This window comes from Pongo pygmaeus, chromosome 2 (assembly GCF_028885625.2).
Source record: "Pongo pygmaeus isolate AG05252 chromosome 2, NHGRI_mPonPyg2-v2.0_pri, whole genome shotgun sequence".
NCBI lineage: Eukaryota > Metazoa > Chordata > Mammalia > Primates > Hominidae > Pongo > Pongo pygmaeus.
In genome coordinates, this window is record NC_085930.1 from 63,289,406 (window position 1) to 63,316,667 (window position 27,262).

The following is a 27,262-nucleotide window of genomic DNA, read 5'->3' on the forward strand; positions in this document are numbered from 1 at the left end:
CTGGCCCCAGCTGGCCCAGACACCCTCCACTGTGCCCAGGGCAGCTCCCCTCCTGGCCCCCTGGCTCTGACTTCCTGCTGCTACTTCAGTGTAAGGGTCACGACGCCATCCCAGGTAGGCTGTCTCTGTCGGCAAGATGCTGATCTGGGGTCAGGCTGGGACACACATGCTCTGAAGACCAAAGAGGAATAGCTCTGTGATGCTGGCAGGAAGGAGATGACAAAGGGGATTTCATCACACACACAAGTGAACGTTAGACACCCCTGTTCTCAAAAGTCCTTCCTCCTCTGGGGCATGTTTCCCCCATCCTTCCTCTCACCTTCACCCCATTGCTACAAACCCCTCTTCCTTTGCTTGGGCTCTGGGGCCAGACAGCCTGGGTTCAAATCCCAGCTCTGCCACTAGCCAAGTAGGTGACCTTGAGCAAGCCATGTCACCTCTCCGAGCCTCAGTTTCCTCCACTGTAAAATTGGGATAATTATAGTCCTCGTGCAAAGGTTTTTGTGAGTTAAATGAGTTCATATACATAAAGTGCTTAGAACAGGACCTGGCTCGACTTCTGCCTCTGCCACAAACTAGCTGTGGGACCATGGCAGGTCACTTCCCCTTGGCAAGTGGTGGTCCTTGAAGTTAAAAATGCATCCTCACAGGGTGCTTGTGAAGCTCTGGAGGAAAACGCATATAAAGGGTGCAGCACAGAGGCTGAGGCTGGAAGGAGCTGCACCAGTTGCAGCAAGAGGGGGGTGGTGGAGGAAGCGGCGCTGGCATGTGTGTGGCTGGTGTTAAAATACTGCAGCACCCCCACACTGGCTTGGAAACAACTGGTTCCCCAAGGTCTCCTCACCCAATGTCTCCAGGTCTCTCCCCCAGGACCCCTGGATCTCCCACGATCCGGCAACCAGAACTTTAATGCGTGGCCCAGCAGGGCCCTGGCAATCCTGATTGGCCAAGCCCATTGCCCTGCCTGTATCCCCTAGGCCTCCCTGGGGCTCCCCCAAGGCAGCAGACTAGGCACCAGGCCCTAAGGATCCAGTGGCTTAGAAAATGTGCCCTCTCTCCTGGCCTCAGTTTCCCCATCTGTAAAATGGGTGGGGTGCAGTTTGGACCAGAAGCTTTCTCTGACACAGCCCGATTCTAAGAATCCAGCCTTCTGCAACCATGTTAATCATTTTCTTCCCCAGAAGTCGTAATTCCAGGCAAGCAGGCACAACTCAGTCTTGGCTGTCACTCCTGAATAGGGGACAGGAAGGAGGCCCCGAGTCCACTGCAGAAGATGGAAAGTGGGTGGGAGGCAAAGCCCCACAAGGTGGGGGCGTCTGGGCAGAGTGGGGAAGGCTGTCACTGCAGCCCCTCCCCATAATCCTGATGGCTCAGCTGCTGCCTGTCAGCTGGATTGATTACTCTGCCAGCTGCCCGGCCAGCATTTTCCCCAGCATTTTCCCTGCATTACCCCTACAACAGCCACAGTGAGCAGGTGAGGAAGCCAGGACATGGAGAGGGTAAGTGATGCTCTGGAGGCCACACAGCTGGTGAAAGGCAGAGCTGAGGTTGGCGCCTCAGTTGTCTGACTGCACGGCCTGCCCATGGGGGTTGTTTGCTGAGTGCTCATGGTGTGCTGACCTCACGCTCCACATCCAGGTCCAGAAAGCTGGAATACATCCCTAGCTACTTCTTCCCTCGCTCTCACCTGTCCCAACCTATGCAGGGGCCCCATCCCATCTCTCTCTCCCTGCCACACAGGCATACTTCTGGACCCCTTCCCAGTTTTGCTCTGTAGCTGATCCTGGCACTAGTGTTGGGGGTGGGGATGGTCCACTTCCAATCTCAGACCCCAGACCTGTGCCGCATGAGTCAGGTATGAGTCCCAAGGAGACGCTCATGACAGAATGAGAGAGCACAGGCCTCAGAACCAGACGGCCTGGATTTTAATCCCAGCTCTGACACTCCCTTGCTGTGTGACACTGGGCAGGTGACTTAACCTCTCTGAGCCTCAGGTTCCTCCTCTGTAAAGTGAACATACTTCTCCTGGCCTCACAGGGCTGTGTGTGTCTATAATGAGTCACAACTTTTCTTTAAAACATGTCCACGCATGGCTGCCTCTTACGGACCTGATCTGCGTCCCAGCATCTATTAGTTGCATGGTTGCAGTGGCCTCTTCACTGGTCTTCCCACCTCCACCCTCACTCCCTCCTCAGTCTGTCCCTCCCCTGCAGCCACAGGGATACTGTTAAAACCTACGTCAGATCACTTCCTCCTCTCTTCAACACCCTCCCGTGGCTCCCGCCTCCCTCTGAGGAAGACCAAAGTCCTCACTGCAGCCAACCTGGCCCTTGGTGGTCTGCCCCTGGGACCCCCCTGACGTCCCTTCTGCTACTCCCTCCATCACTCAGCTTCAGCCCTGGCCTCCTTGCTGGGCCTCAAACCAGGGCCTTTGCATGGGCTGTGTTCTTTGCCTGGCTCAGCAGTCTGCATGGTTGGGCATGGTTGGGTCCCCTATTCCCTTCATTTGTGTGAAGACTTGATCACAGAGACCTCCCCCTACCTCATAACCATCTCACACCACTTCATTTTTCTTCAAAGCACTTATTTCAACCTGTGTTGTGTTACATATTTATCACGTCTTTATTTGTCTCTCTGTGTAGAATGTAAGTGCTGGAAGCCTTATTCTCTGCTGGAGCATGAGAGCTGCCCAGCACATGAGCAAGTGAATGAATGATGGGTACTATGGAATGCTTTGGGCCTGGGAATAAATGCTACTGGATTATACCGCTCTCATCATCATTACTGTTTCTCTCAGTGCTCCCACTGCCAGGGCCTCATGAATGTCCTTGTTTGAGGACTGGAAGAGTCCCCAGTGTGTGTTGTGACCTTGTTATCACCCCTGGTTTTCCTTGTCCCTGGAGTGGTGGCATCATCCTGAACCTCGTGCTGTCTCTCCTGACTCCTGGGATGCCATATCTCCTGGGATGCCATGTTTCCTGGGATGCCATGTGACACTGCAGCCGAGAGGCATGCAGGGTCCCCAGGGAGGGCATGAGGGGTGGTTGGCCTCACTGAGTGGGATCCCATGCTGCAGAGGCAGGGGGCTTAGAATGACTTGTAGCCAAGATTCCTCTTAGGGGCCTGCTCTCTTCTTCCTTGTAGGTATTTTTTCCAGTGCTCAGGAACAGATTGGAAGGGTGTTTGGAACCAAGGGTCCTGGGTTTGAGTACTAGCCTTGCCCTCACTACTGAGTGAGTTGCATAAGAATCTGCCCCAAACTGAAAGGGAAATCGAGGGGAAGCATTGAATGCTCCAGCTGGCCTCAAGTGGCAGGACTGAGGGCAAAGAGCAAAAAGATGCCTCAAGGCTGGGCAGTTGACATTCATTCATTCATTCAAGTGAGTCCTTTGGGAGCCACAGAAGATTGTAGAGAGGGAGAGAAGTGATGTGATCATTTCACAGATTATTGGAGGTGAGGTTGACCCTACCTTTGATTATTGGACCCCACCTCCAATAATCAGAAAGGACCTCAGAGAGGGCCAACTTCCTAATTTTACAGTGGGGAAACTGAGGCCCAGATTAGGCAGAGAATCATCCCAGGTCACTCAGTGGCCATGTGACTACATCTCTCACTGGAAGCCATGGAAACGGGAGTTTTCCAGGGTTAAGGGCAAGATTGGAGCTCTCTGGAGCTAAGGGCAAGATTGGTGGGGTCAGGGGCTGTGAAAAGGAGCTTTTAGGGGGTCATGGCTTGCTTGGTGAGCAACGCGGATGGCTTACACTGTCCCTTTGAACACTGAATGGTCTGAGGTCCAATGATGTTGATCGCCTTGCTCTGTCCCCACCCTGACTCTGATAACCTGTGGTTTGGCTCCACTCACTGCTGTGGCTTCTGTCTGTAGTTCTGGCATTCTCTGCTGCGGTTCTAATGGCCTGTGGCCAGACCACAGTGTGGTGGGTATGGATCCATGAGCGTAATGCCCTGCAGTTCTTCAGCCACCATCTGGGGCTTCCTGAAGCTAACATTCTGTGGCTCCAGGGTTTCAATTTTGTGTGCCCTTGTGGGCTGTCGCCCAGTCCTGTGGTGTGTGGCTCTGCGCCCCCATCCCTGGGAGCTCTGTGGCCTTGTGGGCTATCACTCAGTCCCCTGTGGTCATGTGGCTCTGTGATCTTGTCTAAGGGCCCTGTGGCTCTCGTGGTCTGTCACCTAGTTTCCTGCTGGACTCCGATTCCCACATTATGGTGGCTCGTTTGAATGGCCAGTCACGGGACTTTGTCCAGATCATTGACCCTGCTGACCTGGAGAAAGATCACACAGATATTGGCCATCCTGCAGCAAGGCTGGGCTGTCTGAGAGCCTCAGGGCACCTCTGGGATGCGCTCCTCCCTTTCTTCATCTGAGGCTAGAAGACTCTGTGCCGTGACCCACAGGAAGCAGCACCCAGAGATGGCCCTGCCACTAGCAAGCTATGAGTGAGCTGCGTCACCTCGGGCACCCTCCTTTCTCTGTGCTTGAGCTTGGCAGTTTTGGGGGTGAGACGCATGGCAGGATGGGGGCTGTGCTGGTGACGAGGTGGCCAGGACAGGCTCCAGGGCCCCTCTGTGTGGGCTTCCAGTTTTCTATGGGCCAGGTGGGAGGTACAGACCTGCAGACTACCCGCAGGAAGGGCGATGCTGGGACGTAGCTCCCTGCAAGGGTCTGTCACAGCCACTTTCCCTTTCCCAAGGCAGTGCTGTGCTGCTGGCCACTTACACTGAGGGTGCCAAGGCCCAGAGTGGGTAAATTATACACAGCCCCTTCTCATCCTGTGGCACAACCCTGCTCTCCCACCTCTCCGGGCCTTCGGGACTTGGGGTGTGGGATCTGTTGGGGAGGTAGGGAGAGAGGAGGCAGGGTCCTGCCCAGCTGTGCGGGTCGGTTCTTGTTGCCATGTGGAGGCTGGAGGCCTTTTCCTGTGTTTGTGAGGGCCTGAGAAGCCCTGTTAGTGCGGGGGTCCACCTCCACTCCAGCCACCGGCCTGACAGGCACATCTACTAAGTGAGAATAGCAGCCCCGACTGGGAGCCCAGCACTTGGGTTCAAGCCCTGACTCTGCTTTCAATGGACTCTGTGACCTTGAGCTAGTTTTTTCCCTTCTCAACCCACCTGCCAGAGGGGACAAGAACCCCTCATGTAACACTGTCTCCCCAAGGGTAGACCCAGCCTTTGCCCCTTTCCCTTAATTCTTGCCTCATTTCCCAGATGAGGGTCTCACTGGCTGGTACCCAGAGAAGAGCAGGAGCCTGATCCCACCTCCCACTTCTGACCTGGAAAAGCCCTCTCAACCCCCAGAAATGCTGGGCAGACCCCCTGGCACAGAGACCCAGGGTCACTGGAGCTCGGGTGCCCGGCTGTGGGCTGTGCTGTGCCCCTTGTGCTCGGTGTGCCGTGTTTGCTGTATTGAATCACACCACCCACATGCTCGCACGGAGCTGAGCAAGAGGCGCGTCTGTGTTTAGAATAGCAGGGTGGGTCCCAGGGTGGGCTTGGCCAGCACCTGATTCAGACTCCCACTCAGCTTCAAGCTGCATGACCTTGGCCTCCTGCCTGATCGCCCCATTCATGAGCATAATCAGGCCCCATGTGGTGGGGTGTTGGAGAAGGTTCATGTGCATCCAGGGCTGGGAACAGTGTCTGCCTTTGTCACAGAGTCATCATTAACGTGATTCATCTTTCTCCCCTTTCCCCATTTTTCAGATGAGGAAACTGAAGCTCTGCAAGAGAAATGTCTGGTACATAATTTTAAGTCAGGTCCCACGCACGGAGCCCTTGCAGGCCCCAGACTTGTGTCATTTTCATGAAATGTCACACCACCGGGTGCCTGTGTGATGCTATGCTTACTGACTTTAGGGATGGCTAAGCAGCATGGGATTTGAATCCAGCACTGTTTGACTCTGAACCCCCTCAGTAGGCCGTCCCCTCCCTGAGACATGGCAGGTGTGGGGAGGGAGCCTGGGGTCAGAGTGGAGGAGGTGGCCGGCACTGCCGTGGCCTGGCTTGAGGAGGAGCCCCAGTGGAGCTGCTGCCCCGTGGCACACGAGGACCGTAGCGGCATTTCTGACACCTCCACCCACGTGGCCCACGATTTAATCTGTGTACTTGCGAATGGTGCCTGCCCAGGCTTTTGCTCCTAATTATTGCTCTTTAAAGGCAGTGCCAGGAATATTAACAGGCATGCCACCTGTTTCTTGGCAGGTTGCCCTGTGGGTGCACCTGTCGGCCAGCCGCCCTAGCCCATACTGAAAACGCTTGGTGGCATTTTCTTTCTTGGCCATCAGATGGATGAGCTGCTTCCCCTGGCAGGGTTTTAGCCTCCCTTGGGGCTGCTTCGTCTGCTTCCTGAGCCTCAGAGCGGGTCTGGTGAGGGTGGAGAGCAGGAGATGGGTAAGGGTGGAGGGGTTGATTGGAAATCCTTCCTCTGCCACTCGGTCGCCATGTGAAGCAGAAACAGCCGCTTTCTTTCTCCGAATGACAGTGCTCCCACCTTCATTATAGGGCAGCAAGGTGACAGTGACTCTCCACCCCAGTGTTCCGTAGAATCACTGGGGAAGCTTAAAAAGTGGCCACTGCCTGGATGCCACCCCCCAAGTTTCTGATTCAGCACTAGTTCTTTTAAGCTCCCCTGTAATTCTAGCATCCAGGTGACATAACCTTATGATAATGTGAGGCCTGATGACTGTGGAGCCCCGAGTTCTGTGCCCTTCCCCTACACCCCTCCTCCCTGCCTTCTCCCTCCAGCAGCCAGAGGGATGGTGTTAAAGCCCCAGGCAAAGCTCCCACATCCTCAGAGGAAAAGTCAGATCCTCAGGAGACCCTGCATTGCCTGCCCTTCCTCGGACCCTCCAGGCCCACGCTGCTCCTCCTCCCTCAGGAGCACACTCTTCCCCCAGCCCCTGCCCACCAAGGCACCCTCCCTCTTTTAACCCTTTCTCTAAATGTCACCTTTTTAGTGAGGTCTTTTATGAGTCCCTCTTTTAATTTTTATTTTATATTTTAAATTTTCATTTACTTCCAAATAGCACATATAACACAGGAATACCCTTGAGGCATTTTAAGGGCAAATCACAGACCTTTTTTTTTGTTTCATCTGTATCTCCACAGATAAAGACTTTTTCTCAACTCTAATTACAACAACAGCAGCAACCCAACAGAATTAACCATAATTTCTTCATATCATCTTGTACCCAGTCTTCGTGCAATTTTCCCTGGTTGTCTCCAAAATGTCTTTTCATGATCGGTTTATTCAAATCAGGATTCAAGTAAGGTCCCTTGCCGCATTTGGTTGATCAGTCTCTTGTGTCTCTTTTAATCTGTAACAGTCCCTTTTCCTTCTTTTTTTTCCCCCCCACTCTCATTATTTGTTGGAGAACCCAGGCCATTTTTCCTGTGGAATGTTCTCGTGGTATCATTTAATTCATTCTTCTGACCCATTGTACTTTCTCCCAACTGATATTTGGGGCTAAAGCTGGATTTGATTCAGGTCCAATTTTGCAGGAAAGAATCCATCTCAGGGAATGCTGTGGGCTTCCTTCCATGTCCCATCTGGGGCCCATAATGCCACGTAGTTTCTGGATGATGCGGAGACGTGTCTGGGAGTCCGAGGACCGTCCACCTCGTCCCTCTGTCACAGAGTCAGTGCCGGATCCTTTATTTCACTAGGATTGCAAAAAGGTGGTTTTCCAATTCCATCATTTCTTCAGCACTTATCTGCTGTGGTTCTTCTCTGAAGGATGCCTTTCCCTTATTAGGGCCTCCTAAAACACTGCATGTACAGGAAACACAGGAAATGTGCTTCATTCTTTACCTTCATGTATCTGTTCACAGAAAAATGATGTGGTGTCTTAACCACCCCCTAAGGAACCAGCCAGGTTTTATTTTTTTCTTTTCAGAATCAATAGGAACACATGGATCTCTACAGTTTTGTAGTCATGATTCTTTTCTGATGTTCAAGTTGTCCCAAATTTGGCCAGTGGGAGACCTTTCCAGCTGGCTTCCGTGTCTTCGCAACTTTCCCCACTCAGACCCTGAGCACTTCCTTACTTTCTGAGACTACAAGAAAGGCTCATCTTGTATTTTCCCTGCCTCAGCCCTGCAATCATCCATTGCTTTCAGGAGTCCTGGGGGTCCTTTTTCTGGGCAAAGGAATTTAGAGTCTAGAGTCTGGGTTCTGGGGGGACCAGCCCCTTTGTAATTGGCGACATCAACTTCTGTACTCCAGTACTCCTCACTTGCTCTGTTTATTTCTTGCAGCTTTCACCTCGCAACATGTTGCATCCTTTACTTATCTGTTACATCTGTCATTTACCCTGTCTTCCTCACTAGAATATTAGCACCTTGAAGCCTTGGTGGCTGTACCTCCATGCTTGGCACACAGACGGTGCTGAATAAAGATCTGCTGGATGAGCAAATGGATGGAGAGATGGATGGATGACCTGCATCTGCCCGCATCCTCTCCCTCCCCCAGCCTGGATAAGCGGTCAAGAGGGTCTGCCCCCAGCCTCCTCTCTTCCACCCACAGAGCCAGCCTTGGCGGCCTTGGTCTTATTTAGATCAGTAGAGCTGGGCAGCAGAAATGTCACTGCTTGGCCCGTGGGGAAGAAAAGGCCGAGAAGATTAAAGGCATCTCTGATGAGATGCTAATTTGTTTCGGGAAGCAGGCGGGGGCGGCAGCAACCTGGGGCCTCTGGAGCTTTGTGAAGCTGAGGCAGGAATGGAAAAAGCAGCACTGGTGAAGGCTGGCCTGGATCCCTCTGTGATCTTTTCCCTTCTTTAACCTATCTCCTGGGCTCTGCGCAGCCTCAGTTTTGAGGAGAGCCAGATAGTCCTGTGTTTGAATCTTGGCTTGGCCACCTTAGTGGCTGTGTGACCTTTGATAACAGGGGGAACCTCTCTGGGCCTTGGGACTGAGAAAGTGAGAATGCTATAGGGAGGATGAACTTAGAGAAGACCATGGAGTACAGCCCATGGGGGCCAGACAATAGCGGAGACTTGCTCGAGGCCACACAGTAGTGCACACTGGCTGGGGCCCGAACTCAGACCTCCTGGCTCCCAGCTGGGCTGATCTGCCCTTGCTGTTTTCTTGATGCCTCAGCCTGACACATCCGTGGGTTCATCTCCTTTAAGGGGGCCTCTGTTCCCTCACAATTCCCTGGGGCTGCTGTCTGCAGAAGGATCCTGCAAAAATCTGGGGAGCACAGGGGAGCCTGGCAGGTGTGGCTCAGGTAATGAGCGAGCTTCAGATGGCTGGAACCTAGGACCCCAAGCCTCCGTCTGCTGTGTCTTCCTGATCTTCCAGTGGAACTGCTCAGCTGGGGCCCCTGCACCCAAAGGAATTCATATCCAGCTGTGGCCTCCTTTGACTAAAGTTGAGGGCCCAGGGGTCCTCTGCTGAAGGTAGAGTTTGGGGGGCATATTATTCCGTGTTCCATTTCTCATTCACTGAGCCCTTGCTGCGCCCCTGCTGTGTGCTGGAATCTGGGACTCTGAGATGAGGAAGACACTGGATTAGTCAGGATACTTTTGGGCCCAAGTTACCAAAACCCAAACCCAAACTGGCTTAAGCAAAGAAGGGAATGTATTGGCTTAAGTTCAAAAGGGATACCCAACTTCAGGCATGGTGGGTTCCAGGTGCTGAGATGCCATCATCATCAGGATTGGATTTGTCTTTCTCTTCTCTTTTGGTGCCGCAGTGGCTGCCAGCAGCCTCAGACTGACACAGCTTCTCCACAACCTCCAGAAGATTCCCTTTCCTAGTGGCTTCATCCAAAGCCCCAGAATAGCATCTCACTGGGTTGACTTGGGTCATGTGCCCATCCCTGAGCTGCTTGCCATGGCTGGGGGTTGGGATAGGCTACTTGGTCTGCTTTGGGTCAAGCCCTTCCTGGAGCTGAAAGACAAAGCTCCTCCCCTGGATGCAGGGAAGGAGCAGCTCCCCAAGGGAAATGGGGGTGACATTGCTGGAAGAAAAGAGGATAGCAGTCTGGAGAAGCTGGACTGCACATGGGCAGAGAAGCGTATTGACTGTATACTGTATACATACAGGTGCTTTTTGTTTTTGTTTTGTTGTTGCTGGGTTTTTTTAGACAGGATCTCCCTCTGTCACTCAGGCTGGAATGCAGTGCTACGATCAGAGATCACTGCAGCCTCAAACTCCTGGGCTCAAGTGATCCTCCTGCCTCAGCCTCATGAGTAGCTGGGACTATAGATATGCACCACCATGCCAGGCTAATTAAAAAAATATATATATACAGACAGAGTCTCACTATGTTGCCCAGGCTGGTCTTGAACTCCTGGCCTGAAGTGATTGTCCCACCTTGGCCTCCCAAAGGGCTGGAATTACAGGTCTGAGCCACCAAGCCCATCCTCAGATGCCTAGCATAAATCATCAAATCATAACTGTCCTCCAGTTCTCCCCAGCCTCTGCTGACACAGGGCTGGGGCTGGAGTTATGTGGACTCATTATTTCTTTTCCTGCAGCACTGTGAGGTGCAGATTCTTGACCCCAGTGTTCAGACGGGGAAACTGAGGCTCAGGGAGAAGCACAGTGTCTGTCTCTGCCAGGAGTTTTTAGAGGACAGGGACCATGTCTTCCTCAGTTCCGCTTCTTGTGTTGCACCTACTGTAGCCAGGCAGCTCCTCAGTGGGACCTGGATCTTCTGGGATCTATGGAGCCACCTCCCAAATTAGCTCTGAACAGGCTGAGCGCTAGTAACTTCCGGTGGATCCTGCACCCCCAAGACAGAGGTGACACATCTTGCCCTCAGCTTGGGACAAGACAGAGGGATATACTGACCACTCCCTCCCACAGTTGTCTTCTCTTGGGCCCAACATAATGCTGGGATGCTACCATTAGAAACTACTGGATCATAGCATCTCTCTTGGCTCCCTTTTTTTTTTTTTTTTTTTTTTGGTAAATTCTTTCTCAGCACACATCTTGGCTCACCTGCACTGCTAATTTACCAGACCCACCAGGGTCTACCTGAATTCTGCTTAAACCAAGGAATTGGCCCTTGGTCCACTTGACTCCCCAAGGTCTACTTGAATTCCAAGTTCACTTGGAACTCTGCAACACCAATCTTAAGATAATGCTCTGTGTTTTTAATGAATGTGTGTGAGGAGCTTCATGTTCATTTGATCCTGTTTCACTCTCACAGCATACAGGAAGGCACATCCTATTATCATCTCCACTTTATAGGTGAGGAAACTGAGGCTCAGTCAGGTAAGTAACACAGTCTTGTTGCACAGCTAGAAGGTGGTGGAGCTGGGATTTGAACCCAGGCAGGCTGGCTCCACAGCCCACACCATTAAACACTCCTGAGATTGTACCTATCAAGTATTTTGTCCCCTCCAAGTCAGTGCCAGGCGTAATGGACAGATCCACCCTGCCCTCGGAGCTCCCCTTCTTCATTTGACCCAGGACAGCCATAGGTGGCGGGTAGGGCGAGGTTATTCCTCTTGCAGCTGAAGAGCTAAGGGGCCCCAGGGAAGGGAAGTGGCCTAAGGCCACATAGTCAGGGAGTTTTCAGGCTGGGCTCCGTAGTCAGTTTTGCACATACTGTAGGCTCCTGCAGTGGGCCCTGAGGCCTATGGGGTCTCTGGGGTGGGTGTGTAGGGGACAGAGACCCACAGCTGGGCCTGGAGCTGGCAGACTCACCTCCCTATGCAGGTCTGGATGTGGTCCTGGGAGTGTCCTCACCTGTAAGGCCTGGGACATTTACAGGTCACCCTCCAGGGTTAACTGGTGACAGGAAACCCCACCAGGTCGGAACTCTGCCTCTCCCGCACCCTGGGAGCCTCGGCCTCCTTATTTATTTATTACTTATTTATTGCTGTGCTCTCTACACGTCAATTTCAGCTGGCACTGCAGACCACCTGGGCCATTTCTCTTCCTACCAAAGGCACTGATGGAGGTAGGAAGTGGCCTCATCCACGGCCAGAGCTCCCAGCCGTGCTCTGCCACTTAACAGTCTGCACAACCCCAGGCAACGCAGCCTCCCCTCCCTGGGCTAAGCCAGCGGCGGGGCTCGGCCCACAGCCTGGCCCACAATAGGGGTTTTATAAGGGGTGCTCCCTGGGCCTGGATGTGGCAGCAGCCTAGTCTGGTGGCTGAGACCTGAGACCTGTTTTGCCGCATGCATGCTGTGTGACTCTGGTGGAGTACCGCACCTCTCTGAGCTTCAGTTTCCTTGCTTGTAAAATAGGGATGTTCCTAGGACCACCCTCATGCGCTCTAAGGATTTGATGTGATAGCTCATGGAACGCATCAGATTTCCTGACTTTCCTGCCTTCACCTCACTGGGCCTCCCATCCCCATTCACACACAAGGGGTTGGGCTCCATGCAGAATAACCACAACACTAATAATGGTTACATATTATTTATCTAGCACCTACTGTGCGCCGGGCTCCGCTAAGTGCTCTATGCTTGTGATCTCGTGTAGCCCTGCCATACTGGAGGCAGGAACTGTTAGCCTCATCTGTCAGATGAGGAAACTAAGGCACACTGAGTTGGGATTTGACCTCAGATCTGCCCATCCCTAAAGGCATGTGTTCTCTGCTCCCTTCCCTTCCTCTCTGTTTGCACAGCTAAGCCACAGCTTTGCTGCTTCTCTAGAGGCTCACGCCTCTCATCTGCAGAGGAGAGGCTTACAGTGGGGATGGGACAGGGGCTATGGCAGTGGGGCAGCCCTCACGCTGTCCTCAGGTCTCGAGAAGGAGCTGGGTGATGCTGTTCAAGTGCCCACTTCCTGCTTCCTCGGCTAGCCCTGAGAGGCCTCTGCCACCCACACCTTTAGGATGAAGACAGAATCCCTCAGCAGAGTCTGTGTAAAGGAGCCCAGAACCTCCAGCCTAGCTGAGTTGCCCCAGCAGAGCCTCCCTGAGCCTCACCTTCTGCCAGTAGTGCCTCCTGACGCTTTGGGCTGGAATCCATGTGCTGTGGGGGCTCTGAGCCTGGGGCCTGCTCTCTCTTTGTTTAAAATTATTTGTCTGCAAGTTTCAGGCAGGTAGCGTGGTAGAGCCAAAAGGAGACTCCTGCGTGGAATCAGAAGGGCTGGGAGATTACTGAGAAGGGAATCACTTCCTCGCTGTGTAATTCATTTTTATTACTGGTCAGATCTGTGTATCCAGAACCACCCTGTGTTCCATCCGTCCTAGGAATCCTGTGTGCTGGTGAATGCTAGGTCAAAGGATTCCAGAGATAGGATTGCTGTGAAGTGATGGGGATTGGCAGGAGTTCTGTATGTGGGGGAACCCTCCGACTTTCTCAAGGGAGGCTCTCACTGCTGGTTCACAGGCGAAGCCTGATTTCTGTGGCAGCCATGATTCCCAAGCGGGTGTCTTGCCCTTCCTATGAGTGTGGTCTGTAGCCTGATTCATCAGAGGGGTTTTCATGGTTTGGGAAAAGGATGGAGGAAGCATGAACACCTGCCTTGGTAGAGAGAGGGCAGGAACCTGGGGTTCTAGAGCCACCTCTGCAACGTATGTGCTCTGTGACCATGAGCAAGTCACTGCCCACCTGCCTCAGTCTCCCCTAGGGCAACACTGCCCTGCCAAACTCAGGGGTCAGGATGTGGGATGAGAGAGGAAGCTAGCCATGTGTGCAACAAGAAGGGATGCTGGATGTGTTTTCTGAGCATTTACACATAGTCCCCAAAACTCCACCCAGCCAGCAGTTTGAGCAACTTCTCCGGGTATCCCCATGTTACGTGTTATAGTTGTAGGGGTTAGGAGTTAAGAGGTGGGGCCTGGGTCTCCTCGTTCTACTCTGGTGGCCCTATCACATGCCCAGTGCGGCATTGCCTGCTGGGGACACAGGACAAGTGGACTCTTGTCCTTGCCTCAGAGCTCCTTAGTCTTGGGGGCAGGTAGATAATCTCAACCTGTATGAAATGTGTTGAGATCCAGCAGGCGGGGTGCCCTGAAGGGAGCAAACATTCCCAGGCAGAGAGGATGCATGGAGTCCCACTAGAGGGGAAGGACATTCTAGTGGGAGGGCCTTGCAGGTGCAAAGGCCTGGAGGTATCAAACAGCCAGCCCAGGGAAGAGGGGAGGAGGGGATTGGTAGATTTCAGGAAAGGTGGGGTGGGCCAGGTGAGCACTTTGGTGGGAAGAGGACTTGAGGGTGGGGCCCGATGGAGGTTTGCTGCAGAGGCTAGAACATCCGGCACTGCACTCCCCAGGCCCGGCTGCTTTGGAGGAAGGGCCTTGCCGCCACCAATGCCACCGCTGGCTCCGGGGAGGATTATCTATTTTAGCAACTCCGGGAGGGCGGAGGAAGGGAGCGCCCAGCCTGTGCCAGTTAGCGCAAGCAGCTCTGGAGCGGGCACAGGAGCGCCGGCTCCAGGCGTGGGAGGCTGGGGCAGGCTGCACAGGGCTCTGCCGGAGGGCAGGAGGGCACAATGCTGGCGGTGTCACTCAAGTGGCGGCTGGGCGTGGTGAGGCGGCGGCTCAAAGGTGCCGGTGAGTCTGGGTGGAGGGCGAGGGGCCCAGAGGGACTTCCTGGGCTCCCTGCCTATCCTCAGTCACCCCTGCTCTCCCTCCCCCTCTCTCTCGCAGAGCCTTTTGGGTTTCTTTGCTGCATCTCTCTCTCTCCCTCTGTATCTCTGTCCCAGACCGCTCCAGTTCCCTTCCCGGTCTCTCCACCGCTCTGCTTCCTTCTGTCTCTCCTCCATCTCTCTGTCTCTGTCTCTCCGCTGTCTCTGGGTCTCTTCCTCTCTCTTCCACTGTCTCCCTGTCTCTCTCTCCTCTCTCTCCTGTTGTCTGTCTGGCCTCTGGGTCTCTCTGTGTCTCTCTCTCCTGCTGTCTGCCCTCCCTCACCCGGTTCTCTGCCCCCGCCTCTGCTCTGCCTTCTCTCTCCCACTCTGTCTGTCTCTGTCTTGCTCTTCTCTGTTCCTCTTCCACTGTCACTGTCTCTTTGTCCGGACTTTCCTGTGTGTCTCCTTCATCGCCCCCACCCCTTCCCAGGGCATGTCCCCAGCAGCCTTTTCTCTCCTTCCTGTTGAGGCCGTGGGGCTGTCCAGATGGGCTGGGGTCGCCTGACAGGGGCGCTGTGTGTGGGGGAGGAGGGGTGGGAGGGAGCGAGGGGCTGTACGTGGGGAGTTGGGACAGGGGGACATAGGTGAAGGCTGCCTGGCTCTGGGCAAGACTCTCTGTGCTGAGCCCCAGCCTGTGCCGGGTGCCATCCCTGGACACATGCTCAGCCTCTCAGAGTGCTAGGAGGGGGCTTAGGGTGGGACCAAGATTGGAGTGGGGGTGGGGAGGAGCTGGAGTTAAGCCCCCCAGGCTGTGTGACCCCAGGCTTCACCTGTGCTGCCATGTCTCCATCTACAGCATGGGGAGGAGGGAGGTGGTGGATTCACAATCTCTATGCTTCAGGCTGAGGACCAAGAATCATCTTACTGTCAACAGGAACAGCAGTGACAGACATGCACTCAGTGCTACTATGTGCCACGCAGTGCATTCACTCATTCATTCCTCACAGTAGCCCTGCAGGGCTGGTCCTATCCTCATTCTGATTGTGCAGAGGAGGAAAGTGAGGCACAGAGCGGTTAAGTAACTTGCCTAAGGCCAAACAGCTGACATACGGAGGCTCTCTCCAGCCAGTGAGCTTGTAACTGAGCATTTTCCAGACTCTGAGGTGCCTACACAGGGAGTCTTCCTCAGGGAGGTGGCGGGGATGGGGGTGGGTGTCTGTGGGGCAGCAGAGGGCTCTAGGTCCTGCCCTGGCCTCAGGGCAGCTGGTGGCCTGACATCCTAGAGGTCCCTGGAAGCCTGGTCCACAGAGACAGATCAGCTGGTGCCTGGAGAACATCAGGAGCAGGCCTCTCCTTGGGTCTGACCAGAGACTCCTCTGCTGAGACCACCCCCGCAGGAGACACTCCCTCCCCCATTGAGGCTGCTGTCCTCTGTTGAGGTCCACAGACCCTAAGAACCCAGTGGGATCCTCCCAGGCTGGAGGGACAGATGAAATCCTGGGTTGGCTCCAGATTTGAGCTTCCCCAGGATTTGGAGAGCAGCCTACTAAATGCTGTGGATCAGGCTCTGCATCTTGGAGATGCAGGAAATGCTTGTATTGGCCCAGACAGACCAGGGTTCAAATCTTGTTCTGGCTCTTACTCCTTGTGTGGCCTTGGACGGCTACTCAACCTCAGTTTCCTCCCCGTTGAAGTGAGCCCAAGAAAAACTGCCCTTCTGAGATGGCAGTGCCGATTGAGGAAGTTTGGGACACACAGTAGACTCCTGGAATTTTAAATTCCATCTTCCCTTTAGTGACCCAACCACTTACTTCTTCTCCCCATGCACACACCACTGTCCCCAGGGCAGTCACATCTGGGGCCAGCATAGCTCTTAATAGAAAATAAGCAAAAGAAAAAGGAGGGCTCAGCCTGGTTGATTGAGGACACACTGTGCGCAGACTTGAGCCAGGCTCCTGCCCGACCCCTCTCCACTCCTTCACGGAGGGCACTGAGGGAGGCACAAGGAACTTGCTTTGCCCATTAAATGAGCCTGCACATTCACGAAAATGAAACCTCAGGGAGAAGAATCCAAGAGATGTGGGAGAAGGCACGGTGTTTCTTCTGTCTTCTTCTTCCAAATCTTTTTTTCAAAAAATGCCTGGGTAACATTTCTCCATTTCCATCCTATATTATTTTAATGGGCTGTCCTGTTGCTCATCTTTTCTGGGTAAGGCCCCCAGGTTTCTCAGTCTATGAATACTTGGGCGGAGGTCCCTGAGCCACATGGCCATGTGAGACCCCTCCGATGTCCTCCAAACTGAGACTCGAGGGTGTAGTTATTGCCTCTGGAAGGAAGTAATGACTTTGCTTGAGAGAGGTCAAAAGAGACTCCCAGAGCTGGGTATTTAAGGATGAGTAGGAGTTTGCCAGGTAGATAAGGTGGGGAGCAGCTCATGAAAATGCCTGGAGGTGGCCAGGCATGGTGGCTCATGCCTGTAATCCCAGCACTTTGGGAGACCTAGGTGGGCGGATCACTTGAGGTCAGGAGTTCAAGACCAGCCTGGCCAACATATAGGGAAACCCCATCTGTACTAAAAAATACAAAAATTAGCTGAATGTGGTAGCACGTGCCTGTAATCCCAGCTACTTGGGAAGCTGAGGCAGGAGAATAGCTTGGACTCGGGAGGCAGAGGTTGTAGTGAGTCAAGATCGTGCCACTGCACTCCAGCCTGGGTGATAGAGCGAGACTCCGTCTCTAAAAAAAAAAAAAAAAAGAAAGAAAATGCCTGGAGGCTTGAAAGATCTGCCTCAAGACCCCAGGAGAGCCTTGGTCAGCAAGAAAGGTGTGGGGAGAGGAGGGAGGCAGGGTGGAGGAAGTGAAAGGCTGTAGAGCTTGGACTCTGTCTTGGGGGCAGTGGGAGCCATGGATGGTCCTTGAGCAGGAGAGACTGGAGGACTGCTTCGAGTGTTAGAATAGGATCTAGACCAGGTATAGTAGCTCACGCCTATAATCCCAGAACTTTGGGAGTCTGAGGTGGGCAGATCACTTGAGGCCAGGAGTTCAAGACCAGCCTGCCTAACATGGTGAAACCCCATCACTACTAAAAATACAAAAATTAGCCATGTGTGGTGGAGCATGCCTGTAATTCCAGCTACCTGGGAGGCTGAGGCAAGGGAATCGCTTGAACCTGGGGGGCGGTGGTTGCAGTGAGCCAAGACTGTGCCAAAAAAAAAAAAAAGAGAGAGAGAAAGAAAAGAATAAGCTCTGGCTGTGTTCTACAGACCATAGGTGGGGTTGGAGGAAGGAGGCTTGGGTGGGGCCCAGACAGGAGGTGAGGAGCTAGGACTGTAGGGTGGGCAGAATCGACAGACGTCGAGGCAGGAGAATAGCCTGTGTCATTTACTCATTCAACAAATATTTATTGAGCACCTATTATGTCATAGGTATTGTTCTAGGCCCTTGGGGTACAACAGGGAACAAGACAGACACAAACCCCTGTCCTTGCCCTCCTGAGCTTTGTCTGCCTGTGCCCACTCCGTGGTGCGCGTCTGTGATGAATTATTCACTCCCTCCTTCTGCTCCTTAATGAGACTCCCCTTGGCCTCCCACATGCCACCACATCCAGCTCCTGGCATTTCTCCTGGCAGCCACATCAGGGCCTCAAATCTGACTCCCCGCGTGGAAATGAGCCCTCTCTCTCCAGTGGCCCACTCCTGAGCCTCTGCCCTCCTCCATGCCTGGGGGCACCAGAATTTCAGATCAGCTATGGTGGCTCGGAGACCAGGTAATTTTTTTTTTTTTTAATCAAGAAGACAAGGATAAACTCTTGTCCTGGAATTGCAGAATCCCGGCAGCCTGGAGTGAACCTCTAGATCTGTTCTTTGTTTCCCAAGCATTTATTGAGCACTTGCTGTGTGCCAGGCACTTCCCATATACTTTCTCACCCTTGCAACAGGCCTGTGGGTTATGAACTAAATCGCCCCATTTGCAGTTGAGGAAACTGAGGCTTAAAGACAAAGTTACTTTCCAAGGTCACACACCTAGGAAAGAAGTAGTGGAGCATGAGCCTACCCAGGCCGCCTGACTTCCCAGTCCAAACATTTCACCCCGGGGGCGTTCCTTCACGGTCAGCTTATTCAGCCACCCCTGCTGGGTGCAAGGGACCCCTCGGTTGTATTCCCAACATGTGGTCACTGCTCTGCTTTCCCCAGCCTCCCCCAAGTCCTCTGCCAAGTCTCTCTGCTTCTCCTGTCCCGGGACAGCCCTGCAGAAACAGCGATGCCTCTCCACAAGTCTCCCTGCTCCAGGCTGAGTGAGCCCCGCTCCCCACAGGACAGTCTCCTCCCGCTCTCCGCCTGGCTGTCACCTCCATCCACACCCCATCCTCTGTATGTCCCTGTTGCAGAGCAGAGCCCAGAGTGGAGCCCAGGGCCTGGGGAGGTCTGAGCCAGGCAGAGCAGACAGACGTGCCAGGCCCCTCCCTGAATGCCCCAACTGCACATTGGCCTTGCTTGTGCGTGTCTCCCTCTGGAATGCATGCTGATCTCTTCAGCTCAGGTCCCGGCATTGTCTCTCTCTGTCGGCTTGAATGTTCAGTCCAGCAGGACCATCTGCCTGTCTTAATTGTCCAGATCGTTGTGAAGGCTCCCAGCCCTGTCTCCCCACCCACTGGGGAGATGGTCAGATGGAGCGGAAAGCACCTCCATCAGCCAAGGGACTGAGGCTGACTGCGACTCTTCATGGGTCCTTGGCAGGTCCGTGTTCCTCCTGGCCTCAGTGTCCCTTCTGGACCCCTGGCCCTGCCCTCCCGGGCCTGGAAGCCTTGCAGCCTCCCCCCTCCCACCCACTCACTCCCCTTGGGCCAACCTTGGCTCTCTGGTTCCCACATTTTGCTATCTTGGCCGAGGTGATGGTGACTCATAAGCAGATGTGGTGGGCAGGTGGGCGGGCGAAGCGGGGCACATGGCCAGCAGCCACTGACAGCCACATAATTGGGGCTGCTGGGGTCCCTGTAGGATGACCTTGGGCAAGATCCTTGCTCCTCGCTGTGTCTCAGTGCCCACGTGCAGAGTGGGTTTGTTGAGGAAGGTTTGTTTGGGGTTTGTAAGCAGCCGAGGGTCATTTGGAATTCAAGCTGGGGATGGAGGTGAAGGGGTTCCAGGCTGGCTGAGGCCAGAGCTGAAGCAGCCCCCAAAGACTGCAAGCCCTACTCTTCCCACAGCTGCACATATACTCCCATTTTATACATGAGGAGATTGAGGCCGGTTTTGCCCAAGGTCATCCAGCCAGTCAGAGGTGGAGGTAGATCTAGGACTTGAACTCAGGGCCCCTCTGAGGCCCCAGCGGTGCTGCTGCGGGGAGGGTGGCATACTAGAATGTTCTTCATGCTTCATCACCACGCTGGTGTCTTCTTCTAGGGGTAGATGGGCAAGGAAGAGTGTGGGACGGCCAGCAGTGAGTTGACACACAGTGGGACTGAGAGGTGCTGAGGGCTTGGAGCCCTAGATGAGGCCCCAGCCAGCGGGAGGGCTTCCTGGGGGCAGCAGTCTTGGAGGGCTTGTAGGACTTGGCCTGGCAGACAGGGATTAGGAAGAGGGCATTCCTGGAGGATGGTGATAAAAAGGCTCAGAGGTGGGCATTGGCTCTGCTACTTGGTGCTGGGAATGGGAGGCGGGGAGGCTGGAGAGGGCTGGTCAGTTTGGGGCGCAGGGGGCTCAGCTGCCAGGCAGCAGGCACTGGCCTGGAAATCCCAGGGTCAAGCCCTGTCTTCAAACACGTGGTCTCTGCCAGGGCCCACCCCCAAACCCTGCGGGACTCCCACCCCCATACCTCTGCTGATCTCTCTGGCATATTCTCAGCTGGGTGGCCTGGAGTCGTTGGATGGTCCTTCCCATGTTCTCACCCTGCCTGAGGGTCCACCATGGGTCCACAGCTCCAGGGTTCTCTTTCAATATTCAGGTCTACCATGAGGACACAGAATCTGGTGATCACCACATCCACCAAGCTCTTTTGAGAATGTGTGTGAATTGAACTGTGATTTAAGGCTTTGGAGCCGGAGAACTGAGCTGTCTCTGGGCTCCAGTTTCCTTGTCTGTAAAATGAAATGATTGATGATCCCAGCCTCATGAGACTGAAGTAAATGCCCCTAGAGGTGAGAAGTAGTATGAAATCCGTAGAGTGTCAGGTGGGGGCCAGCCGGGATTGTCATTATTAGAGGCTTATGTTCCCATTTTCTCTGAGCCTCAGTTTCCCCACTTGGGCATAGAGGATGTCTGTCCAGCATGGTCAGATGTTGTGGCATCTGGGAAGATGGTTTGTTATTCCTGGTTGGGGGAGCCCCCCAGGAGGTGGCCCCAGAATAACGGGGTGAATGGCCACCACCGTGTTCAGCCACACACTGGGTCCCCACTGAAGCCACATCCAGACTGAACAGTGGCCTCTCCTGCCAGGGCTCAGAGGCCATGGTGTGGGACCGGGGGAGCCATAGGGAGGCAGGCTGCAGCTGGGATAACAGACTGACTGTCACCCCTTACAACTGTTCAGGAATAGGGTGGGCTGCTCAGAGGTGGTGAGCTCCCATTTATGGGGATATACAAGCTGTACTAGACAGCAGAGAGGATTCCTGCACTGAACTACAGTGTTAAAAGGGATGAATTGTTGGTTTCTTTCCAATAAGGCAATTCAGATATTATGCACATTCTTCATATATTTCTCATTCATTCATTCTGCAAACACTTGTGTGGCACTTACTGTGTGCATAATGCTGCCCTGGGCATGGGGTTGAAATCAGTGAGCAAGACAGTTGTGGATCTCCCATTTAGTGGAAAAGAACAGGTGAAGGAAGGGCTGAGAGGAAAGGCATTGGAGGAAAGGCTGAGGGAGGTAAAGGAGACACACCCCACATGGCCAGGGTGGGCCTCTGGGTGGATGGTATTAGACTGGACTCTAAGGATGAAAATGAGGAAGAACATTCCAGGCAAAGGGAAGAGTCTGTGCACAGGGCTCGAGGAGGGAGCACCTGGTTCTCACGGTCTGGCCCTCTGCCCATCCTAGTTGGGCCACCTTACCAAAGCCCCTTCTCCTCTCTCGACCTCAGTTTCGCACTGTAGCATGAGAACAGCAATGTCTATCCCATAGAACTCTTGAAAGAGTCCATGAGACAGTGTACATAAAGTGCTGCGTACCCAGTAGGTGCTCAGCAAATGCTGGCCCTTTCCTTCTCTCTAAGGCATTTGCGTTTGGATGGAGGGTCATGCTTGATCCATGGGTGGGTGGTGGGGCTCCGGGCACAGTGTTAGCCACAGGCTGACCCTGGGACCAAAGCCGGTCACAGGCACAGGATGACAGCTGTGCCCACTCCTCCCAAAGCCTGATCCACTATGCTCATGCCTTGATTACCAGCCACAAGGGGGAGTCGCTGCATCAACTCCAGGGCGCGGAGGTCTGTGCACTGCTCCTGACTGCTTGGCCTGTGTACAGCTACACAAGCTCTCTGTGTCTTCACCGGAGGGGCCTCCGGAGAGCCTGCTCCTTCCTAAATGTCATCCACATGGCCGGTCAACACTGCCAGGAATGGCCCGGTTCAGTGCCCTCTCTTCTCTGCAGAACTGTGTCTGCAGAACCCGGCCCTGCGTGCCTAGCCAGCCCACCTGCTCTTTAGGGCCCCTTTTGGTGTTGCCTTTCCTTCCCACTTCCCACCCTCTGCCCAGGCTGTGCCCTCTCCCTGGAAGTCCTTGCCTACCTCACCTTTGAGTGTTGAGTTTTTTTGTCCCTCAAGGCGTGGCTCAGACACCGCCTCCACCCGGCAGCTTTTCTGGACTCCTCCTCTGACCATCCCTGACTCTGTGGCCACCTTTGTTCTGGGTGGGTTTGTCGCAGATCCTCTTTGGATGTAGTCGCTTTTATAAGAGATGCTGACATTTCAACATGTGTGATGTTCTTGGCCCACAGTAGGCCCTGTGTGAGCAGTGGCTGGACTTTGAACTTGGGTTTCTTGACAACATTCTCTAGGACAGGACAGGGAGGGGCCTCTGCATCCTGAGATTGGATGCTTAATGCTGCTTTTTCCTGGAGCTGAGCCCCAATAGCTCTGTCCATTTATTTCCATGTTTTGCTTTTTTGTTAGGAAGGCAGAGAGAGGGCTGGTGGACAGTCAGAGCAGCCCCTGAGGGGAGGAAGATGGGGAGGGTGGACAGACAGCGAGGCCCGACCCCTCACCCAGGAGAGCTCTGAGCACCCATTCAAGTCAGTTTTCTAAGACACTTCACTGACCCTATCCCTCTCTCCCTCCAAACTCTTCCAGCAGCATCCTCAGGAGAGAATTCCAACTTCTAACATGCCATTTGAGGCACCTATTTATTTTTAATTTTTTAACTCCAAGTTCCAAAGGTTGAGCTAAATTTCTCAGTTCAAAGCACACATGGTTCTGGGCCACCCCAGCACCGGATCTGGCTCTGTATTATCTTATTTCTTCTCCTTCATGCCCTATCCCCACCCCAAATTCCTTCCCTCTAAACTTGCACTTGAAATAGGTGAAACAGGTCTTTCCGTCTGTGTGTGCCCTTGGAGCATAGATAGTGCTTTATGTGTCTGCTTTCGATACATAATGACACCACATTTCAATACATAAATGATACCACAGAGTAGATCTCATTCTGTCTCTCTTCTTTCCTTCCTTTCCACCTTTCCTCCCTCCCTTTCTCCCCTCCTTTCTTTCTTTAATGTGACACTAGGTTTTCTAAGATCCGTTCATGTGGCTGCACTTTCTCTAACTGCTGTGTCACACAACACGGTGTGCAGTCAGCACGTTACCTGTCCCCTACCCTAGGATGGAGTCCCAGGTCACCTTTACCAACATTCTCAAGAGTTCATGCCCCTTAGGGACCTGGGTAGGGGGTGGAATTACTCTGCAATAACTTCCAGGAGTGAGGGTGCTGGGACACAGGTGGCCAGACATGGAATTTCTCCTAACACCACCAGGTGCTACCACTGTGGCTGCCTCAGTTTACCCCCCACCAGCTGTGCTGTGACTTTCCATCTCCATCTCCCCACATCTTCACCAGCTCTTGGTTTTGTCTGCATTTCTAGCATTTGCCATTTTGAGGAGAGTCAAGCGGGAGCTCGCTGTTTCTGTTTTCACTTCTCTGGTGACAGTTAGTTGGGACGCCTCTGCATGAACTTGGGGCCATTTGCCCTCCACGCTCTGTGCCTCACCTGTTTATAGCTGGTGCCCATTTTTCTTTTTCTTCCTGTTTTGCATCAAGATACATCCTGACTCCATGCTTTCTGACCTCTCCCACTGGCAATTCCTCAAACGTGCCCTGTTGGCTGTCATTAGAGGAGCTTTGATGCTCAACTGAAGGGGAAAATGAGGCTCAGAGCAGAAGGGACCTGGATTCCAGATCTCCCGCCTCTGAAGTGCCTGGCCTGTTTCCTCCCTCAGACCCCTCACCCCCGTGCCATCCTGACCCTTGCAGCCCACTCCTGGTAGTTGCCATTGCAAAATAGAAGTTAGGTCACACCATGACCCTGCTAAAAACCCTCCCCTCACACTCAACAGAATCCCAGCTCATCTCCCTGGCCCCAGCCCACCTTGTCTCTGTGCCTCAGCTGCACCTGCCCCTCAGCTGCTCCTGGTACCCCGACCAGCTTGGTCGGCCTACCTGGAACCTCCTCCTCCCTTTGTGCCTTCTCATCCAGCTCCAGGCAGTTATTGCAGAGCAGTCCCCTCCCTCTACCCCACCCACAGGTCCCTACGGGGTGTGAAGATGCTGGTGAAGGAGACCTGGGGCTCAGGTTAAAAGTCGCCTACTCTGAGAGGCTCTCCCTGACCACCTGCCTTGTATTCTCTGTGTCAACATCGTGACTGTGTCTGTCACAGCCCTCAGGACCATCTCAAATGCCTTCTGTCTGTCTGTCTGTCTGTTTTTCTTGCTAGATCTCTGGTCCTCCCTAGACCAGAAGCTCTAAGAAAGGAGGGTCTGCCTGCTCTGTTCACTGCTGAAACCTCTGGCCCAGCTGACCTCTGGAAGGTAGTAGGTGCTTAGTAAATATTCTCTGAGTGAATGAGTGACCAGAGAGACAGGGCAGGGCCATGATTAGGCTGGCCATCTCCCTGTGCCCACATGCTATAGTTTTTTAGGTGTTTTGCTCATTCACTGAACTTCTCAACAAAGACCTTGTTAGTACAGACAACTTCATCATCCACATTTTAGAGGAGGAACCTGAGGCTCAGAGAGGCCCACTGTACAGTTGTGCTCTCATGTCCTGTCCTCTGGGAGGGAAGCTATTGTGGATGTCAAGGGAAGCATGGAGCCCAAGAGGGAGCCCCTGGGAGCTGCCCCATCCGTGGCCAGGCCCCTGGTCTGCTGGTGACTTGACCCTGCCCAGTCAGGGGTTCCCAGCCCCTCTGAACATGTGTTTGTCTCTGGCTGGCTGCGTTGGCCCTCCTGACTCTTGTGTTCAGATGCCTGGGCTGTGGAAAGTGGTTCGGTGTGTGCCTTTCTCGGGGCCACTGGGTGGGGATGCTGTCAGGCAGGCCTGGGTTCAAACCCTGGCTCCCCCTGACATTCTGCCTAAGGGCAAGTGACTTCACCTTTCTGGGCCCTGGCTTCCTCATCTCTGAAGTGGAGATGTTCCTGGGATGAAATGAGAAAATGTGTGCAAAATGCTGGTCACAAGGCCTAGTGCGTGGAGTCTCTGCCCCGATTATGTTAACGGTGGCTCTTCCCAACATTCTGGAAACCCCCTCTCCTGGGCCTGTCCACACGGCTGCCATGCTTTGCTCTTGCGGCTGCCGGAGCCTCCTTGGCCTGTGGCCTTGCGTGTTTTCCTGTAGGCTGGCAGGCTCTGTGGGTCCGAGGCCCACAGCTTGGGGCAACCCACTGGGTGGCACTAACCCTGAAGCTCCTCCCAGCCTTCCCTGAAGTCAGGTGAGGGGCCACGAGGGCTGGGGAGATGTGGGATACCTTGGACAGAGTGGGGACAAGATCAAACAGCGCCCCCTAAGAGGGGGCCACCTAGTGCCCCTCCCCTGTGGCTGGTGGAATCCCAGACTGAGCCTCAGTTTCCCCATCTATAAAATGGGTGCGATAATGCCTACCTGGCTGAAATGTTTAACAACAAGATGCAGGTTCTGAGAGGACCAGGCAGGGAGGGAGCAATTGTCCTGGCCCGGCCCCTGGGTTGGAGGGAGGAGGGTTGGAGGAGGAAGCAACTGACAGCCCAGAGCAATAAAGGTTTATCTCTCTTGTCCTTGAATTGCCATCGCTGCCTCCCTGTCACCCAGACTTCATTTCCGGCTGTCACTCAGGGCCCCTGGTGGGCTCAGGACAAAGCTCGCCTGTGTTATGACGGCCTCAGCCCTGGAGTCTGAGATGAAGGACGGAGGCCTGGGTCCAGGCCCTCGTTGTGCTGGTGGGGCACCCCCGACAAGGCCCTCTGTGGGTCTCAGTTTTCCCATCTGCGCAGCATGGGCTTGGTTCTCAACCACAGTGGCCACTAGCCTCTGGGTGGGAGGGGCTAGGGGTGCTAGGAACCCTGCAGTGTGAGAGGCAGCTCTGCACAAGCAGAATGCCCCAACTCTAGTGCCAGTGGTGCCCCACTGAGAGACAATGTGAGGGCCCTGCAGGCCTGGCCCTGCGTTGGGAAGAGCATGTGGTGACTGTGAGTTTGCAAAACCCTTCCAAGGTCTCTGACCCTCACTCCTCACAAGGGGCAAAATGAATCTCAGACAGATGTGACTTGCCCAGAGTCACACAGCTTGTGGGTGGTGGAGCTGGGATTCGAACCTGGGCATGTCTGACCCGTGTGCTTAGCTCCCTTGAAATTCTGTTTCTGGCCTGTTTGGCGGCGTTAGTTTGAGACTTTTGGCAGGCAAGTGGGTGGATGAACACTTTCTCTTTCATTAATACGTGGTCTTCCCAACCCTAGGGGTAGGTGTTTTTATTATTCTCATTCTACAGCCGAGGAAGCTGAGGTCCGGAGAGATTTGGACAAGTGCCCCGATCACACAGGAATCCATCTTCCAATTGTCTCACAAACCTGGGGACATGGAAGTGTCACAGCCCCTCTTGACCAAAGAGGGGCTGCCTGCCAGCTCAGTGGCCCTGCCATCTCCCCTGGGCTGCTCAGCCCCCTCGCGTGTCACCCACAGCATTTGAAACATGGAGCAGTCAGATGCTGTCCTCAGGAGCCCCTGGTGGCCTGGGTGCTTGGCAGGCCTGGCTTCCAGCCACCTTGCCTGCCCAGGCAATCTGTTCCCCTTTTCTTCTGCTTCCCTGAAGTTGGCAGCATTGGACAAGAAGGATCGTCTTTGGAGGGTGATCAAGCAGCAGCTTTGCCTCCTCTCATGTCCTAGAAGGAGCCCTTGCTGCTCATTCCTAGGCCGCCTCCCAGATGGAAATCCTTCTCTGACCTACTGTCAGCCTGCACTCTATGTGTGAGGTGCTTGCAAAGCTGTCTCACCCCGCTGCACTACAGCCATCCTTAGCTCTCCATTTCCTGCAGGATGAAAGACAAACTCTTTAATACAGCGCTCCTCAAACTTCATATGCATCACCTGAGGACCCTCTTAACATGCAGCTTTTGATTTGGCAGGCCTGCATGGGGCCCGAGCATCTGCGTGTCTGACAAGCTCCGGGTGTGGGGCCTGAGCATCTGCATGTCTGACGAGCTCCGGATGATGCAGATGCTGCTGGTCCTCAGACTGCACTTGGAGGAGCGAGACCCTAGTAGACCACCCCGGGCCTGACTGTATCTCTGTTTCCTTCTTTGTCTCCTCACTTA

At 54.0% G+C, this 27,262-nt stretch overlaps 1 protein-coding gene across 6 annotated transcripts in view; it reads left to right on the forward strand.

The window, feature by feature from the left end:
• The window catches only part of GRIP2 (glutamate receptor interacting protein 2), a 116,699-nt gene that overhangs the window by 34,570 nt on the left and 54,867 nt on the right, over positions 1–27,262 (forward strand). For 5 of the 6 annotated variants that reach the window (XM_054482252.1, XM_054482256.1, XM_054482258.1 and 2 more), the window contains exon 1: positions 14,414–14,479. The exons of the other annotated variant lie outside the window; for it this stretch is intronic. In XM_054482252.1, coding sequence (XP_054338227.1) covers positions 14,419–14,479 — 61 coding nt within the window. In that variant the 5' untranslated portion in view covers positions 14,414–14,418. Of the gene's footprint in view, positions 1–14,413; positions 14,480–27,262 lie in introns of those variants that run through there. 6 annotated transcript variants of the gene reach the window in all.